At 33.9% G+C, this 20,535-nt stretch overlaps 2 protein-coding genes across 3 annotated transcripts in view; both read left to right on the top strand.

The window, feature by feature from the left end:
- The window catches only part of LOC127728151 (40S ribosomal protein S18), an 821,762-nt gene that overhangs the window by 615,194 nt on the left and 186,033 nt on the right, over positions 1 to 20,535 (top strand). The gene's annotated exons all lie outside the window — the stretch shown is intronic.
- Positions 8,767 to 16,858, top strand: LOC127728154 (uncharacterized). The gene is made up of 6 exons (XM_052235404.1): positions 8,767 to 8,816; positions 9,751 to 9,881; positions 13,117 to 13,269; positions 13,746 to 13,792; positions 15,052 to 15,099; positions 16,759 to 16,858. Exons 1-5 carry the CDS (start codon positions 8,770 to 8,772, stop codon positions 15,094 to 15,096), a joined length of 423 nt encoding a protein of 140 aa, XP_052091364.1. The 5' UTR covers positions 8,767 to 8,769; the 3' UTR covers positions 15,097 to 15,099; positions 16,759 to 16,858.

Genomic DNA, 20,535 nt, shown 5'->3' with positions numbered 1-20,535 from the left:
GACAAATACAGTAGGTAGAGAATGTGCGCAGCTGAAACGATGATAACGGTAGGGAAAGTATGTGCTCAGAGGGGGACGACGATGATGGAAGGTACAATATATGCTCAGAGGAGAGAATGATGTCGAAAGGTACAGTATGTGCTCAGAGGAGCAATGATGACTGTAGGTTCAATATGTGCTCAGAGGAGATGACGATGCTGGAAGGAACAGAATTTGCTCAGTAAAATTGACGTTGACAGTAGATACAGTATGTGCACAGATGAGACGACGAGGAGGTGAGATTGAAACATCAACTGATGATTCAAATTAACTGTGTTCTGAGGGTTACAGTAAAATTGTTGACGTTTTATACCTGCGTGTAGTTTTGTTGTACTTACTTCTGAAATGCACGTTCTAGACCCATATTCTTAACTGTAGAATATGATATTATATATATAAGTCTAAATTGAAAACAATATATATATATATATATATAGACATACAAATTTCTTATAAAATATACATAGCTTATAATTATATATCGGTCAACACTGAGTAAATGCATCAGGGAACAGAGCTATTATTATCTCATTTTGAATATAGGAAATAATGTCAAGACGGAGTTTATATCGTATAAAACTAATTATAATGTTTTGTTGTATTGTTTATTTGCATGACAGTGTTAATGTGTTAGTGGCCATTTGTCTTGTAACACAGAACCTTACACCGAGAGAAAAAGACTTTCAAAAAGATAGGATTATTTATATAGCAAAACAACATGTATACATGACGTTAGAATGTTCTTCTGCATGAGCCAACATAATTTGATAAAGTTCACACTTATTAAGTGTCCTGTGAACTTTCGTGTGTTCATTTCTAAGATGAGTCAGCATAGTAAAGTTGATACCATTGTAAGGATCTGAAACTGCATAATGGATTTAGTATAGATAAATCTAGGAAATTCACGAAGCACTTATTATTTACTTTAGCGAAACATGATCTTTATAGCTCAAAGATGTTGGATTACAAGAAAATTTGCTTAATTTTTGTGCCTTTAGCAATTCAAGTTATATAGCCCCAATGTTGGCTACTATATCTTTGTCTCTGTCTGTGTTGTTGGTTTTTTTTTATTGACGACGTAATTTTGATGGCATGTGCAGTTTGCTGTGATATATTATATTTTAGATACACACTTTACATTACTTTATTTATTTCTAGTACTCATTTGTTATTCTAGAGATGATTATATGTTATAATATCCCAAATAGTAAAACGATTGCATTACATACTTGTCTATATGGATGAGATTCTTGTTGTGTACATATATTTTCTTCTTAAGTAAAGTAAATTGCACGCCCTGAAAGAGATAGTTAGTTTTGGTTAGATACTAATATTATTTTACGTCAACAAAATTGCAATGTTTTTCAACAGGTGACGGAATCATAACTTGCGACGAGTATGTTCGTCATTCGTCGTCACCACACGACATTGCTTTGGGAGTACTGAACCAATTCAATGGCGGCGATTGTAAGTTAACGCACGATGAAGGAATGGTTCCGTATCACCACATGGACGGAAATGGTAAATTTTAACTTAAATATTTGGTGTCCGCCAGTTGTATGCGTCTTTGAATGCAATGTTAGAGTAGTGAAATTTTATCTATTACAACTACCTTTTATTTCAGATCGTATTATTATGAAAAAAGGAGAAAAGTCAGGATAATAAATGTTAAATAACACTTTATAAATTGTATGCGTGCGAAGCGCTTTAATGGATTTACCTTCATCAGGAACGCTAAGAGCCAAATATTTGAAAGCCAAGGAAGTACAGAAACACGAGAAGAGTGACATGGCCAAAAATAACTCTAAGGTGACATTCAAATAACGTAAGTTGAAGGAAACCACACCATGGCCAAATATAATGTACGAAAAGTCCACAAAACACCACATAGAAGACAATAGAGAGCAACTCGAACGTCACCAAAATACCGGTGACAGATTCTCCAGAAGGATGAGAAGTTCCTGCTCTACTAACAACACCCGTCGTGTTGCTCATGGGCAGGTAGAAATACGGTGATAAATTTTTCTGTGATGTCACAATCAAGGAAAAGGGCGGAATTAATGCCACGCCATCTAAAAAACATATCAATGGTCCTCTGTGAAATTCTTTAACAGTCAACCAAATCGTAATGACTTTAACTTACTATAAAGAGCCCCTGATGCAAAAGTTTCCTTGTAATCACCAATCCTCTATCAAGGAAATCATCGTAGGAAATTCAAGTCCTGTATAATGGTACCACTTAGGAAATATTTACTGCACATATATGTTCAGCTAGTATGTTGCTGCATTGAAATCGTCTTTCTTGACGAAAAGTTATGAAAGGTCACTATGGAAAGATCCCTCGTTATAAATTAAGAACATTCTGTTTTGTTATTCTTTAAATGAGCCTTTAAGAACAGATTTAATAACAGTTCGTTATTTATTTCAGGGGATGGAATTCTTCAAGAGATTGAGTTTATAAATTTCTACATTCAGGTAAATGTCCATGAGAATTTTATTGCACATGCGTTATTCCATATAAATTAATGTTTTTCTTTTCTATTCTTTGTATAAATGAATGTCATTTTTTAACATGACATCTACACTATTAAACTACGAACGTTATCCCTAGGTTCACAATCACGTTAGACTGGAAACATTTTCTCATTGAAATTCCCTCCTGTTCTACATAATCACAGCTGAGAAATAAAGTTCAGATTGTTATATGATACGGTGTAAACTTTATAATCCATGGCAGTACATTAAAACTCGACGAAGTGTCATTTACAAAATGTTCTCCTAAAAGAGGAAAGAGGTGATCGCATTACCCGTATAAAGGTCTTCGATGGTTGGGGGGTCAAAAGGTCAACAATTGGGATTTACAAGTACAATGTATTATGCCGCATAATAAAGAAAGGGGTGATCGCGTAACCTCTATAAAGGTCTTCTGTGGTTTGTGAACAAAAGGCCAACAATTGTGATTATCAAACATTTTGCACAAACAAAAAGGATGATTGGGTAACTTTAATTCTCTTTTTTTAGAAACACTAGACAGAATATGCATGTTGTCATTCTCATTACAAAACTTAGAATTTTTCGAAATACTAAGGATTTTCTACCCCAGGAATAGATAACCTTAGCTGTATTTGTTAAAACTTGTAGGAATGTTGGGTCTTCAATGCTCTTTAACTTCGTACATCATTTGGCCTTTTTAAAACTTCTTTGATTTCAGCGTCACTGGTGAGTCTTTTGTAGACGAAACGCACGTTTGGCGTACAACAAAATTTCAATCATGGTATCTATGAAGAGGTTTTTTTCATATACAGATTAAGATGGAATTTTTTTATTATTTTTATTCCATTTATTGCAGCGTTTTTGGTCCCTGAAATGAATTCGTCGGTCAGATTTGATTTCTTTGAGGTATTAGTAATACTGAATGCTTGTTTTTATTCTAAAAAAAATGACGCTTAAGTATTATGATATGTCAGTTATAACGTCTACGGTAACAATTTTACTGCAAAAGATGCGCATTCCAACAATTAAGGTTTCTTTGGAAATGCTCAAGGCCAAATTATTGGAACATTACAAAACCCAATACACACGTTGAAGAGGTGACAAAATATAAAAGGACAAAAAGTAAAGCCATGCAACAAAAGGATTCAGAACTATGTATTAGGTCGACACATTCTTTAATTTAAAATAATTCCCAAACATTATAACAGCAAAATTCAAAAACAAAAATCCGTATTTTCATGCCAGTCCCGAAGCACTGGCTACTTGGCTTGTGATACCCTATGGTACATATTTGTAGACTGAAAAGATTAATGGAAATAAACACCGTTAGAGCTTGACATACTATAAATTCGTTATTGTTCGCTCGATACCAATTTTCGTGGATTTCGTGGGTATAGGTGAACTACGAATTTAAATGTTCATCGAGTACAAATTTTCCATAGGCTTGTATGCAGACTTTGGCAAAAACCCGAAATCAAATACCACAAAAATAAGTTTTTTTCCTCAATCCACGAAAATTGGTACCCACAAAAATAATTGAATCCATAGTATACATGTTGTATAGACATATGTCTATTGATTTGATTGACCTCTAGATGTCTTTTGGTTATTTGTGTCGTTGGGTTTCTGTTTCATTGAAGTAAACACCACATTTCCTTTTATTTTTTTTTTTATTACAGGTTTTGAAAAATCTTGGTCTTACTGATCATGGACATACAACGAAGAGCATGTGAATAAAAGATTAACTTAACGTTGTCATTGTTAATGGTCACTTGTTTTATCATGTTGATATAGTTAATGCTATACAGGTTTTACCACGACCTCAAGTTGACTATAATGCACTGTCACAATATGTAGGTTATATGCTGTGTTCGCATTATTTTATAATGACTGTGATAATTGTCCATATAACAAGAGTAACACGACGAGTGCCACTAGTGAAGCAGAAACTGCTGACCAAAATGGAGCACCTGAGCTTACCTGTAGTTTTTGGTGGGGTTCGTGTTGCTCACTCTTTAGTTTCTGTGTATCAATGTTTGCGTTTTTGTTGTTTTATTTTTGGTCATGGTGTTGTCTGCTTTTATATGACTTTTGTTTGCCTCCTGGGTATCGTATCTCTATATTTTATTTATCATAGTGGTCTCAATTGAAATATCACTTCCTGATTGATGTCTAGTTGAATTTGAAGTATAGCATTCTTTTATGGTGATACACCGCTGTCCCAAGTAATTAATGACACATAACTGTTTCAGCGAAACTAGCTGCATTTTAATGAAAGTCGAAGTCGCTGGAAAGTCAATATATCAATATATACATTCGTTTGTTTCAACCAAAAAAATGTATAACAAAAAGTCCAAATGCAATACCAAATTGACATGCATGATTAAACCAATAAACCATCAAGAATGTGAAGAAAGTGGGCGTTTTACGTTCTGTTCTTTTGCCACCGACTCCCCCTTTATATCACTTCTTTCTACTTATAAAACTTATAAGAATTCAGAGTGTATGGAAAGAAGCATAAAACCCAAGACTTGCTTTAAAATTTGTTATATCTTTTCTTTTTGTAGACGAGAAAGGTAAGTCAGGAGGTCTCGGGTAACACAAATGACTTTATTTGGATCAAATAATATGGTGATGCTAAGGAATTGGACCACATGTCATTTGACCCACAAAAGTGTAAAAAATCGCGGTTTTATTGAAAATGGAAAGCGATTAATGAAGATTATCAAAAGCTAATAGCTTAAATTTATGCCGTCAACAATTATTGCAAAGTTATAGTGTTGTTGAGCAATTGTAAATGCGTTAATACAATGTAAATCATTCATTAGTTATCGACTGTAAATCAAAGGATTACAGTCAGATAAAAATTGTTTGTAACTTTCGTCATGTTGAACTAAAATGATTTAATTCACTAAAAAAATAATTAAAGAATCGTTATACTTCAAACAACCAATTTTTGGGGTCATATTATGAATGGGGTTTTGGTGATTATACAGTTTTATTTAGGCCATTGTCGTGCGTTGACCTTAACATGTGGGTGGATGCGTCGGTGTTAGCCTTATTTAATATCTGCATGCAGAGGACATTAATGGGGCATAGTACATAACTATTTCGTAATGAATAATGCAGACGTTATATCAATGGCGATTGCCGTGCCTTATCAATATAATTATTGTCTGATTTATTACAATGTATAATTCGGTGTTTTTCTTGTTCGAATTGCATTTTTTTTTGGCGAACATCAAACTAAAATGGCGTCATAATACAAATCTAAAAAGTTAAATTTATCAGACTCTGTAACGAAAGCATCGATGCATTAGTTAAATTACATGTCCTTGTTTTCATATTTACAACATCTTATACTTTTGTGCTTTATTTTATGATTGTTTCCATGGGTTTTGAATATGTTTAAAATAAGTATGGCACGTATCATTAACAGGTTCAAAAAGTCCAATTTTTGTAATAATAAATGTACTGCACCATATCACTAGACAACTATTGCATGTTATGTCAATGATGAAACTATTAATTTATAAGTAATATAAAACGAGTTTGTTTGGTTTTGATTTGAAGCAAGTTTGGTGTAATCATTATATTAAGTAAATTATTGAACCAATGTATGCATATGTACTAAACCAAGTCCTGTATGCGCGTGTTTTATTGCATTTATTATGAACCCATAAAGTATAATCGACAAAAAATATTTCATTCAACGATTGATGATCGAACAATGTGACTGCTAGTTAAATTTCTGGTTTTGCCGAAGTTCTAACGAGAGGTCCCTGCATATGGAAATACTTTCGGCGAATTAGCAGTACGGGAAGACGATAATTCAATAGCAGTTCATTTCTGAAGATTTTGATAATATTAAGGATTTTCATTTAAAAGACAGTCTTTGTACATATGTTTTATAATAAAACTTATTCATTCAAGTAAATAAAACATATTCAACTTTTTTGTTTATTTGAAGTATCATATGACTTTAAGTATAATCCAAAGATTGAATACTTTATAATGATAATATTATTATTCCTTTTGAACTTGCTTTCAATAAAGTCGGCCAGTCATTAGATGTTTCCCCACTCAATATATCCATATTTTCGTTGAACGAAAAATGACCAGGCACAATGAAATGTGATTTAACTGATACACATAAAAACAATTCCTCATATGAACTGATCACTAATTTTCACTAAATACAAATTAAAGGCATTGATGATAATAGAGATCATTTATATAAATTATATTTTCAGATAGATAAATAAGAGTATGATTTTTAAGCAAATTTGTGATCTATAGAAAATAATTGTGTAGTAAAGCAAGTGTTCTTTTCTCTTGTCTGTCCGCTGTCTGGAATACATTAGCTTCCGAATGCTAGCAGTATAATCATTTGAGATATATCCTAAACAATTATATAGCGGCCTCGTTATATTTTGCTGTAAGACTGGACTCCTTTTCGATTTCGCAATGATGGTTTTTTGCCTTCACCAGTTCTGTTCTTGAAAAGGAGCTACGGTTTCTTGTTAAAAAGCGTACTTTCATCTTCTGAGAATATAACTATTAAGTAATTAACAATTTTTAAACGGCTGATTCTTTCGTTTTGTTGGCGTGGATACTTTTTAATCTGCCAAACGATTGACCATAAAAAGGATAAAGCATGACTTTTTTCTGTAATTGCTTTTCTCTTCTGCTACCAATTGCATTTAGATAAAGATCGATATATGGAGGCAAAATATATTAACACACATATAGCATCAATGGAATCATGACTTGAGGTAATGAAGACTGTTTCTAGTTATGATGGATAGTGAAACTAACGTCAACCAAACTAAGGAAAACGTGATTTGTCATTTACCTGTATGAAAGATAAGACTAATGACTAAGCTTTAAATGCTAGCTATAGTCTAGACTAGTCTTAGTAAGTCTTCACTTGGATCTAGGTGAGTGCTAAATTTATATCGTTCGAGATATCTTCAAATTTATGCATGAGGTATTTATTTGTACTTCAAATTTTACAGTTTCTTGGAAAAATTAATCTCATCATACTTTCTATTTCTATATGATACGTATTTTATAAAGTGGATAAGTCTTAAAAATCGTATATTTTATTGTCGAGTTCTCCCAATGTACATGCATTTTGTCTGGTATTCTGCTTTTGAAACAGTTAGACTTCATACATATTGAACATATACCGGTCATCAATGTAGCACTAATTACTTGAAATCTATAGATGATGATTTGTATTGAGTACTAGAATCAGAAGATGGAATACTATCAGTATATGACTTCAATAGGATCAGACAACGCTAAGTTTTACTTTCTGTTTTAAATAATGTTCGAGATCCTCTGGTTTTGTCGTGTTGAAAGAAACTCATCAAAGATATCTACAAAAAACTGATCGGTTCACTCGAATTAAAAAAAAAGATAAAAAGCCAAATAAAGTACGCAGAGGACCCAAAATTGCGAACGGTTTTTCCAAATACAGCCAATATAATCTATTCCCGGGAAAGACAGTCCTTAGTTATTTCGAACAATTCAAAGTATTGTAAACAATGACATATACCTTAATAAATTAGATGGATAACATTTGATTTACTGATTGAATAATTACCAAGAAAATAGAGTTTTGTCAGATCCAGTATTTTAATCAGATAAATACACTCAGATAAACTTATGAATATATCCATATAGACTAAGGAATACACTCATATAGAGTAAGGAATACACCCAGATATACCAAGGAATACACCCATGTAGAAATAGGACTACACCCATATAGCCTTAGGAATACATCATATTGACTCAGGAATATACCCATACAGAATTAGGAATACACCCATATAGAGTTAGGAATACACCCATATAGAGTAAGGAATACACCCATATAGAGTAAGGAATACACCCACATAGAGTAAGGAATACACCAATATAGAGTAAGGAATACACTTATATAGGTTAAGGAATACGTCTATGTAGACTTAGAAATACGTCCATATGGACTTGGGAATACGTTCATGTAGACTTAGAAATACGTCCATATGGACTTTGGAATACGTTCATGTAGACTTAGAAATACGTCCATATGGACTTGGGAATACAAATGTACGTCCATGTAGACTTAGAAATACGTCCATATGGACTTACGAATACGCCCTACAATCGAAACAAATGTTTTGTCAGTAAAACTATCAAGCACTATAGATTGTTTGGATCTTTGATATTTTGTTTTAGATCACCATGCAGTTGCTTGTCGTATTATCCCTACTTTTTGGATATGCTTATTGGTAAGTCATTATTGTATTTTTAGCTCAACTGTTTCATTGCCATCTCTAATTCTTTTTTTAAATCTTAGCTTGGCCACAATCATCCTAAGATAATAACGGTAGGGATATAAGTATAATAGAGTATCTGATTGAAGAAAATATGTCCGATGATCCAACATGGTCACCATGGCTAAAAATAGAACATAGGGATAAAATTCTAGTATTTGTATACTATCTTGAAAATCTTGCAAAAAGTGTTATTTTCTTGAAAAAAGAGGCTATACATACCAATAGAACATTCAAAACTCTTAAGAAAAAACGGAAACTGACAACACTATGACAACAAAATAAAACGAAAGACGATGAAAAGACCAACAAGTTCACAAAAACACTACATTGAAAACTAATGACTGAACAACACGAACTCCACCAAAAACTAGGGGTGATCTTAAATGCTCCGGAAGGATAAGCAGATCCTGCTCAACTAATGTCAACCGTTGTGTTACTCATCGAAAACTATACAAGATCAACAGAAAAATAACAGAAATTGAAAAAGCGAACATGATCAGTATTGAAGACAATATCTACATATAGTCAACCAAAACGACTGCTTATAAATTTCATTTGAATAAATAGCAAGTGATTCCAGAAAGTACATCCTACTAGGATACTTTCAATGGAAAGTCAATACTTCTGCAGTGTATGTTTCCCCCTGACATTGTTCTGCTGATGAAAATATCCCTCTGCCAATTTGACAGTTCATCATCTACTTATAGTTATTGATTTGAAATCTACATAAAGATTTTATTATTGTATGTCGTAAAAATGTATATATTTTTAGTTGGTTACATATGAGTAATTTAGGGTTATAGCATATGTGTTGCAGTAACACAATATTGTAGAAAAATGACCCATGGGAAAGCCCCATGCTCTAATGCATTACTATTTTTTACAGTCAGGTTCATGTCCATGGACATGATTTGAATGTATTGGTAGCTAAAGGGTTTGCTCGTCTTGACACGAATCATGACGGAATATTGGAAAACAGCGAATATGAGGCAGTTCTAAAGGCTGACGACGATAATAGTTAGTTCTTATTTTCTTTTTTGCATTTTTTTTTTCATCGATAAGTTACTGTTATGTTATGAATAGCTTTGGTGTACTATTTATGCGAGGTCACGTCAGTGACCGAGCAATTTGAGAGTAACAAGATCTTCAATTGCATAAAAGTAATAAAGAATTAATGTATCATTGTCTTAAAAAGATCGAACTATAAACCTTCCAGATTTAGTTATACATAGTCTATTATCATGCATATCAAGTATTTAGAAAAGTACAAAAAACAAATGTGATTTTAGCTGCATAATTATAATATTCAATTGTCTCTAATGTCTTCAGACTGCATGGACATTTCATTAAAAATATGTGTTTTGTATGGTTTAATTACAAAAACCTGCAACTTTTGTTGACAAATGTTATCACTTCTTTGAAAATACAGTTGATATATCCTTGCTTAGCAATTGGTCAAATGCAAGAACTAAAGTGCTACATGTTAAAACAACGACAAATTTTGAATTTTAAATTTCCATCGTTAAACTGTTTTTTTTTCTGTGCTACTTTATATATTGCCGCTTATACATACAATATAGCTATATGTTGGACTCAGATCGACGACCGGTGTTATATAGCCATTTTCCCCCATGCCAGTTTTTTTCCCCGGGGGAAAAACTGCCATGATCTCATTTTTTCCCCGGGGAAATTTTGGATCATTGCCATTCTCCCCCCGCGGAAAATTGACAATACGTATACATATAGCCACTTTTCCCCCATGCCCATATTTCCCCCCACAATATAGATTTTACTATATATATGTATATATTTACATCAAATTATGGCCATTTATTGCATATATTTTTCGCATTTTCTTAAGAAATGATTGATTCCTGGAATGCTAAAATAATCTGTATTTCGGCTTAGGTTCAATAGAAAAATATTGGGTACAAATTGTGTTCGTTTTGTCGACACGGCGCATGTCACATGAAAGGTCTGGGGTCGGGGAGTAGGGGTGGGGCACCTATTTTTTGTTACAGGGGTGCCGTTTGCATTCGATAAATATCCCGTTCATTTACTAGTATTGACTCTGTCCAAAAATTCGATTTATTCGTACGGCTTACAAGAAAATGTGTTCTCATATTTACTGTTGATGATAAAATACCACTGTAAAAATTTTAGAGATTAACACTTTCACCGCAGGATTAATTTTATTTAATATTCATTAGGATATTATGACCCATTGATACATGTACAAATGTATATTGTTTGATAAAATTGCCACCCATTAATATTGGTATATGATAGGTTGAAATTGTCCATCCTTTCATATATTTAACATCCTGAAAAACGGACATTGGTATAATACTTATTTAAAGGAGTTAACCTACATTAAACATTGAACTTTAAGTTTGTGCAGCCGTCTGTGTCCGCTTACGTGTGCATGCCAGATAGTATGGTGATTTCACCACGTATCTACAAATCTCAGTATATTTCTGCATGGCCACTCGTCTGTCTAAATGTCCATTAGTCTGTCTTTATGTTCAGTAGTCTGTGAACATGTCCACCAATTTGTGTATATGTCCACAAATCCGTTTACATGTTCACCATATTGTGTATATAGTAACCAGTCTGTCGACAGGCTTACACGTCTGTCACATGTTCACCAGTCTGTCGACAGGCCTACACGTCTGTCACATGTTCACCAGTCTGTCGACAGGCCTACACGTCTGTCACATGTTCACCAGTCTGTCGACAGGCTTACACGTCTGTCACATGTTCACCAGTCTGTCGACAGGCTTACAAGTCTGTCACGTGTTCACCAGTCTGTCGACAGGCTTACACGTCTGTCACATGTTCACCAGTCTGTCGACAGGCCTACACGTCTGTCACATGTTCACCAGTCTGTCGACAGGCTTACAAGTCTGTCACGTGTTCACCAGTCTGTCGACAGGCTTACACGTCTGTCACATGTTCACCAGTCTGTCGACAGGCTTACACGTCTGTCACATGTTCACCAGTCTGTCGACAGGCCTACACGTCTGTCACATGTTCACCAGTCTGTCGACAGGCCTACACGTCTGTCACATGTTCACCAGTCTGTCGACAGGCCTACACGTCTGTCACATGTTCACCAGTCTGTCGACAGGCCTACACGTCTGTCACATGTTCACCAGTCTGTCGACAGGCCTACACGTCTGTCACATGTTCACCAGTCTGTGTGTCTCCGCAAGTCTCTCTATATATTCACCAGTCTGTCTACGTGTCAACCAGTCGTTCGACATGTTCACCAACCAGTCAACTTGTTCATCCACTGGTCTAGCCATGTGTCCACTACTCTGTCGACATGTGTACAAGTCTGTCTATGGGTCCACAGTCTGTTTACATGTCTACACATCCACCGGTCTTGGTGTGTGTCCAATAGTTTGTCTATAGGACCACCAGTCTGTCAATTTGTTAACTGGTCTGTTTATGTGTCCACGATTATTGTTTGGTAACACTAAACTATTTAAAAGAAGGTAACCATCATTTAATGGATAAAATTTCCAACTGACGTCGCTGACGATACTACAATGGGAAAAAATGAGCTTATCGTGTTACTAGGGAGGAGAATAGGCCTGATCCTGGTCCCTCCCCTTCACGCTGAGGGGGAAAAGTTGGATCATGCCAATTTTTCCGGAAGGGGGGGGGGAGGGGAAACTGGATCGATCCAGTTCTTCCCCCCGGAAAATGGCTATAGGACACTGGTCTCTAATCGACGTCCGTTCCTCAATTCGACGTCCAATCTGACGTTGCAATAATTTAGAAAAACTCTAAATCGACGGCCGATTATATCGGCCTCTAATTGAAGAGGTTTTTTTTTTCTCAAATCGACGTCCAATTCTTCGTTTAGACCTCGCGACTTTCAAGAAATGAAATGTGGAACAAAGATAAATAAAACATTATCTAATCAAACTTATAATCCGTTTTCGGTGGTTGACTTGTTGTCATTTACACATGTTCCTTTCTTTTTATTTATTGAAAATAGATTCTCTGAGACGGGATGCAGTCTCCTGTGTTGTTCCTTTTCATAAGTCCACTAAGTCATAATGATTTAAAATTATATATTTTTAAGATTGCCTATTTAGGCAGCAATATACGAAAACAAAATATTGCAAAAAGACTGAATATACCTGGTTGTCAAGACATTTATTTAAATACTATAAATTGTATTTCAAGACATGGTTAAATTTCAATTGTACTATAGATTATAATGTTTCTATTGTTTCAGGTGACGGAACGTTAACATGTGATGAATACGTAGCTCACTCGTCTGCTCCAAAGGCACTTGCCTTACAAATATTTAGCAGTTTTGATCCTAATAGTGACTGTTCTCTGACCCATGCAGAAGCAATGACCGTACTACATAAAATGGACCAAACAGGTACTCTTTAGTTACAAATTACAGCGAATTCTTATGAAAGTATTGATTAATCTAATTCATTCATGTGGCACATTTAACAATTTGAAATGTTTATTTATTTGTGTCTCCATTTGCATAATAAAGTTCTAAGAAATTGTTATATTATTCAAATAAACTTTGATACTTTTGTAAGTGAACATCAGAAATACAACTGAAATCATACAATTACGGTATTAATCTTACACATTTTATCTACTATGGATTTTTTATTCCAGACAAAAGTTACAAGAATTGAAGCAAGATTTTCACAATGAAGTTATACAGAAAAGAGATATAAAATAAAATACAACGCTAACGCACAACTTACACCCTTATCGTTGTACGACCAGTTATCAATGTTTTTATAGGCTTTTTCTATAATATGGTGAAGAGTATGATAACAAAGGGTGCATGTTAGTTGATTTATTCATTGTAATATATGCATTTCATTTTTACAGGAGATGGACAGGTCAGCGAACATGAGTTTGAACATTATTACGTTCAGGTAAGACTATACTGGTAACACCCAGTGCTCAATATACTGGCCATAAATGCAGCACACAATTTCTTTAAGATTAGATTTTTTATTTAAATTACCAATTGAAACAGATTGTATCTTAATTATTAATACTGAATATCTTTTTTTAATACGTCTATGAATTTCTTTTTTATAGTTGCTTTTGTATACGCCTATATACATTGCCTACTATAAAGTATTGTTGCTCTCTGGACATCTTTAGGGTTATTTTTGTCTTTGGGCTGCTGTCTCATTGATGTCATACCCAAAATATGCTTTTATTCACATTTACTCTTGTATTTTTTAATGTCTGTCATATTAAGATTCAACTGTTTGTTTGCCTGAGAAGTCAACAATAGTAGAATAATTTATACATGGAAAACATATTTGACGACAAATGACATCTCCCCTAATGACACTTGTTCAAAACATTTTATAGATGACCCACAAGTCAACCAATGTTTGTGTATTCTTTTTAAACCATTTTTATATGGAAATATGAAAGAAAATTTGAATACAATTCTAAAAACATATATAAAATAAGTAGATGTGGTATGATTTCCAATTAGACAACTATCCACCAGAGCAAAGACAGTTGGTTCCTGTTTTGTATTGAGAGAAATATTAGTGTTTGTCCCATTGACTTAATAAACCTGATTTTTAAATTGCACTAGCATTTTATAGTTATAATACTCAACAAAACAAAACATCAAATTTTAAAGCAACACACTTCACTTGTGTGGTGATTTCATCATCTTTTATTTGTGCTGGCGTTGTTTGCGTTCATAAAAACATGGAGAGAGTAAATCAAGAAAACCTCTTTGAAGGACCAAATTTATATAATGTCTTATATCCGTTTTTTAAGTCCCATTAGTGAATAAATATTGTAAATATAATATGCTTATCGAACTATTTTCCTTCAACACACACACACACACACACACACACACACACATATATATATATATTCACATATGACACTGACGAAGGCTATTTGTTCAGCCGAATTATTTGTCAACACGATTTTATAACATCATCTTCGTATATTACCATTTTATATAAGTACCGTTGCGCAAATCTTTAGACTTTTATAACTTTTCCTTATCTGCGCAATACCGTCTATTCTAGACGATCCGACACATATTAGATTTGCTGGTTGTTCCTTTTTTTATAGACTTTTCTCTCTATATATATATATATATATATATATGTTAAAGATCATAACAAAATTATATCATTCTTTTCAGCTCATGAAACACCTTGGCCACGTGGATCATGGTCATCAAGGTTGATCTGTAAGTTCTATGTTAATTATGATTATTAACAATATGAAATGGAATAATATTGTATCATATTTCTTTTTGAATAATTTAATTGTGGATGTAACGCGTCTGATGATTGGCTGACGTTGTTTTGTTTATCAGCTCATAGACATAATTTAGTCATGTGACCGTGACGTCAGCAACGTTTTTTCATTGTTTACTCCGGTTTAAAATGGAATTTAGAATTAAATTATAAGAAATAACTGTAATATTTTATCTGTCTATTCGAAATAACATAAAAAATGTGATGCACACTTTAAAATAACCCGCTACGCGAGTTATTCAGTGTGCATCACATTTTTGATGTTATTTCTTCATAGACAGAAAAAATATTACAGTTATCCCTTAAATACAAAAAGATACTATTACTTTATCACACAGAATGTATAAGATATTGCATAACTATCCTCTTGTCCAATTTAAAGCGCATGTAGACTTCTTAGCCCCGTAAAACATTTGTTTGAAATGCACAAAACATTAAGAAATCAGCATCACATCGAATGCAACCAATTAAAAGTCTCGAGGACAGACGTTATATACCAAGAGCACTTAAAACGATATATGTCTTATGCGTTTTATTGTGTTGATGGATTGCAGTCCCATTGACTTTTACTTCACATCTCTTTGTATTCAAGCTGATTGCATTTCTATAGACAGAAATATGTTATAATAAAAATACCAAGCATCTAGAATTATAGCTAGTTTTTTCTGGAACTTTCACTGATTGGTAGCTAGTTTAATATAACGTAACGTCATTAATAGCTTCCATTGATGCCATGTCCGACCACGGGGCTTAAAACAAAAACGAAAAAATGAAAAATTTATAGGAGAAAGAAATTATTCCTCTGTTGGATAATGAGAAACAATATTTCTCTGGTCTCCATATTTTAATATAAAAAATTTAATACGCACACTATATATAATAAAACCTCGAATGTTAAAAACTGAAATTCGAATATCTTGAATAAAGGCAAAAGAAGGAGAATATATGTTCAAAGTTATTAGTACTGTTGAGAAAGTGCTGTAGTCATAACTGGTGGTAGTAATAAGAGTAATAGCCGTGATATAGGTGGATATTTATACTCCATTCAATTCACCAGATTAAAAGACTGCGTCACTTAGAGAAATTCTCTCAAAATCAAATATTTTATAAATGTACAACAAAATACCAGAGAAAATTTCTTGACCCGGATTATCTTTTCTTCAACTGAGCGTGCTGTCGATACGTAGACTTTGAAGATACGCCCTTTTATGTAACTCATTTAACAACAGCATACATTGTTACATCATTTAAACTGTAAACGGGAGCATAATCATCAGCAAAATAGCAGAACTAGATAGTCAGTACTAGAAGAAGCTTATGAAACAGTAGTACACCAGAAAGAGTAGTGGTAACAATAGCAGTTCCAGTACTGGAGCCCTACATTTTTTGTAGAAGCCTTCGTGCATCTGTTTCTTCTCCTGTTCCTGGTGTTTGTTTTTCGTCCACTGATTAGAATGCACTTTATAATGTTGTAAAGGTGTATGAAGTATATAAAAAGACGTTTGTTTTATTTGTCAAAATATAATAATAATGTTCTGATGATATTACAGTTATGATATACTAACAATTATTATCATTTTATGTTTCAGCTTTCCTTACTGACGCGACCAGGTACTCAAATAGAGACACAACACGTTTTAATAAAGAACAAGAATTATATCTTTCCATTTTAACAGGATAATAAATTGAAAGGGCGTTATAATCGCTTTGTGGTAGTGTTCCTGCCTCGAATTTGGTAGGTTGTAGGTTCGATTCCCGTTTGCTACATCTCCATCAAACACGCGGCATTAAGGAGTACGAGCAATTGGTAAAATCTAAAGTCAGAAAAATGTGCCTGAATAGTGAGATAATGTCAGCATGCGAATTGTTACTTTCTGAGCGAGCATGCTTAAAATCCGACTCAGCATGTCGGTCATGAGCAAAGCAGGGTATATCTATATCTCATTAATATGTTGCCATTGAACGTTAAGCAGTCATTAATTAATCAACCAATCAATCAATAGATTAGAATGTTTAGCTTTTTAGCTTTTTACTTAGTAGTTTTGAAATAGGAAGGGACATTTTCTCCGGCATTTATTTCATACTAGGGTCATTTTTAAAAGCCCTCTCCCTTCCCCCAAAAAAAATTCTTCGAATGACAATTTTACAAAAACCTAAATTCTATCGGAAATTAAGTTATGCGTTGTCTTTTAGAAACAAACTTAATTCATTCTGACAAATAATATCATACAATGAACAGATTAACAAAAAACATTTAAGAAGACAGAAAATATCAAGGGGGCAATAACAAATAATAAGTCCAATAAAAAAGACATCACCATGCAATAAAGTATTTAGCATGCTGATTAAAAATGAATAAAATAAAATCGTAATTAAAATGCACGCAATAACGTATCTGCTTTATGAAAATACGTAAAATAATTGGTAGTATGTTGTTTATCCCTAATACTCATATTCCAATAAATGTCCAACAATTGTCTGTTTTTAAACCCGTGGTTAATAAAAATACAGGGTAAATCGGCCTGTAAATTATGTCAAGATATCAAGCTTTATTGTTCAGTATATACATATAGTGTTTATTTCCCCCAAATAATCTATTACACCCTCTTCTGCGTTGTGTTCTGCAAATACACTAATGCGAAAGAAACAGAAATACACATCGATGTCAGATCTTTGACATCTTTGTTTACATATACTCACTTCTTCTAGACTCGGGACAATTTAATAAGAGTTTGACATATTGTATAGACACTGTCTTTCATTGAAACCGTATGCTGACTTACAGATATCTCTTGGTTTTATTTTTGTGTTGTTAAGGTTGATGTCACATTGGTTCATACCCGACAGCTAATTTTACCTCAAGAGCAAATGTTGGGGTAAATAGGAATCGCCCCGTCTGTCATCCCGTTTGTCTAACCATCTACCCGTCCTTAGTACCTTTTTCAATTAAACACTATTGTTTACAATCAAATATTATGATGTGTCAATTCTGCATCACGGAAGACTTTTTCTTCTATCAGTATTTCGAGGAATTTGCACCTAATCATTTTATACTGTTGCACTTTTTGGACGCAACTACTCTAACACAAGAAATTAAGTGGTCTCAACGATCATCTTAAAAGATATCATGAAAACAACTTATAGAACATAAGGCAGCATAGCATAAGTCTTTAGATTCCTCATCATACATTTCTTTTTCGATCCTGTACTGTAAAACGTACAGACATATAAGATTTCAAATAAAACATACAATAGGGGCAAAAGATACCAAAGCGATATTCAAATTCATAAGTCGAAAACAAATTGACAAGCCATGGGAAAAAACGAAAAACGACGAAAAGATAAACAACAGTACATAAAATATAACATAGAAAACTAATGACTGAGCAACACGAACCCCACCAAAAAAAAAACCGGGGGTGATATCAGGTGTTCCGGAGGAGTAAGCAGATCCTCCACAGTCACGTGACCTCCTGTCGCATGTTCCAAAGTAAACGTACACACTGTAAAACCTGAGATATTCTAATTATTGAAACCTGTTTTCAAAGTTATGTAACACTCAATTCACCAAGGATGTGAATTGGATTGCCTCCAATATTGTGTACCGTTTTGTATGTACTTTATGTTAACTGACCTATGTCTGGGAACTACGACCATATCTAAACAAAAGAATGATTATGTATAATCACCGGTTTAGTATTAAAAATGAAACAGATAACAATAAATTTCTCTAGAAACACCTTAACCGTCCTGACCATTCCATGTTTCCTGTTAAAATCAGGATTATATAAAAAAAATGTATCATTCAACATATGGCCCCATATCAAGTAACCCATATTGCTAAAAAAGAGAAAAAAATATGGATTCAAGAATTATGAAAAGCTGTTAAATGTAATTACGAATGGAACTACAACACTGATGGTTTAGATATTTTGTCAAATGTAGTGATATCAACAAGAGTTACAGTTGTTTCTTTATTATTATGAGGCTGACTTCATACAGGAAGAAAGATAAGAAGTTAGCAATATCCTTTAACTCTACGTTCCGCTATATAGATGATGTTCTCTCACTAAATAATACAAAATTTGGTGACTATGTTGAACGAATTTATCCCATCGAACTAGAGATAAAGGATACTACAGATACAGTTAAGTCTGCCTCATATCTTGACTTACATCTAGAAATTGACAATGAGTGTCGGTTGAAAACAAAACTTTACGACAAAAGAGATGATTTCAGCTTCCCAATTGTGAACTTTCCATTTCTATGTAGCAACATTCCAGCAGCGCCTGCATACGGAGTATATATCTCCCTATTGATACGATATTCCCGGGCTTGTGTTTCCTATCATGATTTTCTTGATAGAGGATTGCTACTCACAAGGAAGCTATTAAACCAAGAGTTCCAAATGGGGAAGTTGAAATCATCCCTTCATAAATTTTACGGACGCCATCACCAGTTGGTTGACCGTTATGGAATAACCGTTTCACAGATGATATCGGATATGTTCCTTATGTCGTAACTACACTACCCTCCCTTTTCACGAATGTGACTTACCGAATTAGACTATTTACCGGATTTGTAATAACATAAGCAACACGACGGGTGCCACATGTGGAGCAGGATCTGCTTACCCTTCCGGAGCACCTGCGATCACCCTCAGTTTTTAGTGGGGTTCGTGTTGCTTAGTCTTTGGTTTTCTATGTTGTGTCATCTGTACTATTATTTGTCTGTTTGTCTTTTTATTTTTGGCCATGGCGTTGTCAGTTTGTTTTCGATCTATGAGTTTGACTGTCCCTCTGGTATCTCTTTTACGGCCATCGCAAATACGTATCATCTGAGCTTCATACCGTGCTTTGGATAATCTATTGTACGGTGTTTAAAAACCTCTTTGAATACACGATTTTATTCAAAATTGGTTTCCATACCATTATCAAAGCCCAATTAGCTATTTCAAGAGGTCAAAAAGCCCTGTTATGAATGCAGATTCTTCGAAGTCAAGACTGGTTTCAATAGTAATGAATTTGGTAATCGCTGACTATTCAAACCCGTCACTAAAACTTTCAAAGATTACGAAAAACCTATTTATCTTTTTAGTAGAATCACTTATAAGTGTAATGATCAATATTAGCAATATTTTCCACCAAAGCCTGTACAAGCAATACATAATAAAGTCATTTGGAAGAACGATTTAAATCGACACTTCATAAGTTTTTTCGGTCACCAGTACGAATTGGTTGATCGATACGATGTGTTGGTGTCTTAACTCGCTAGCTACATGTTTTCGAGGTCTTAGATATTTAGATACCAGGAAAATGGTCTGATCGGTAATCTCACCGATTGTCTCCAATACCCGATTAGGGATA

The sequence above is a fragment of the Mytilus californianus genome, unplaced genomic scaffold, assembly GCF_021869535.1.
Source record: "Mytilus californianus isolate M0D057914Y unplaced genomic scaffold, xbMytCali1.0.p SCAF_2, whole genome shotgun sequence".
In the NCBI taxonomy this organism is placed as follows: domain Eukaryota; kingdom Metazoa; phylum Mollusca; class Bivalvia; order Mytilida; family Mytilidae; genus Mytilus; species Mytilus californianus.
Note: the sequence above shows the minus strand (reverse complement) of the source record. Positions and strands in the feature narration are given on the sequence as shown.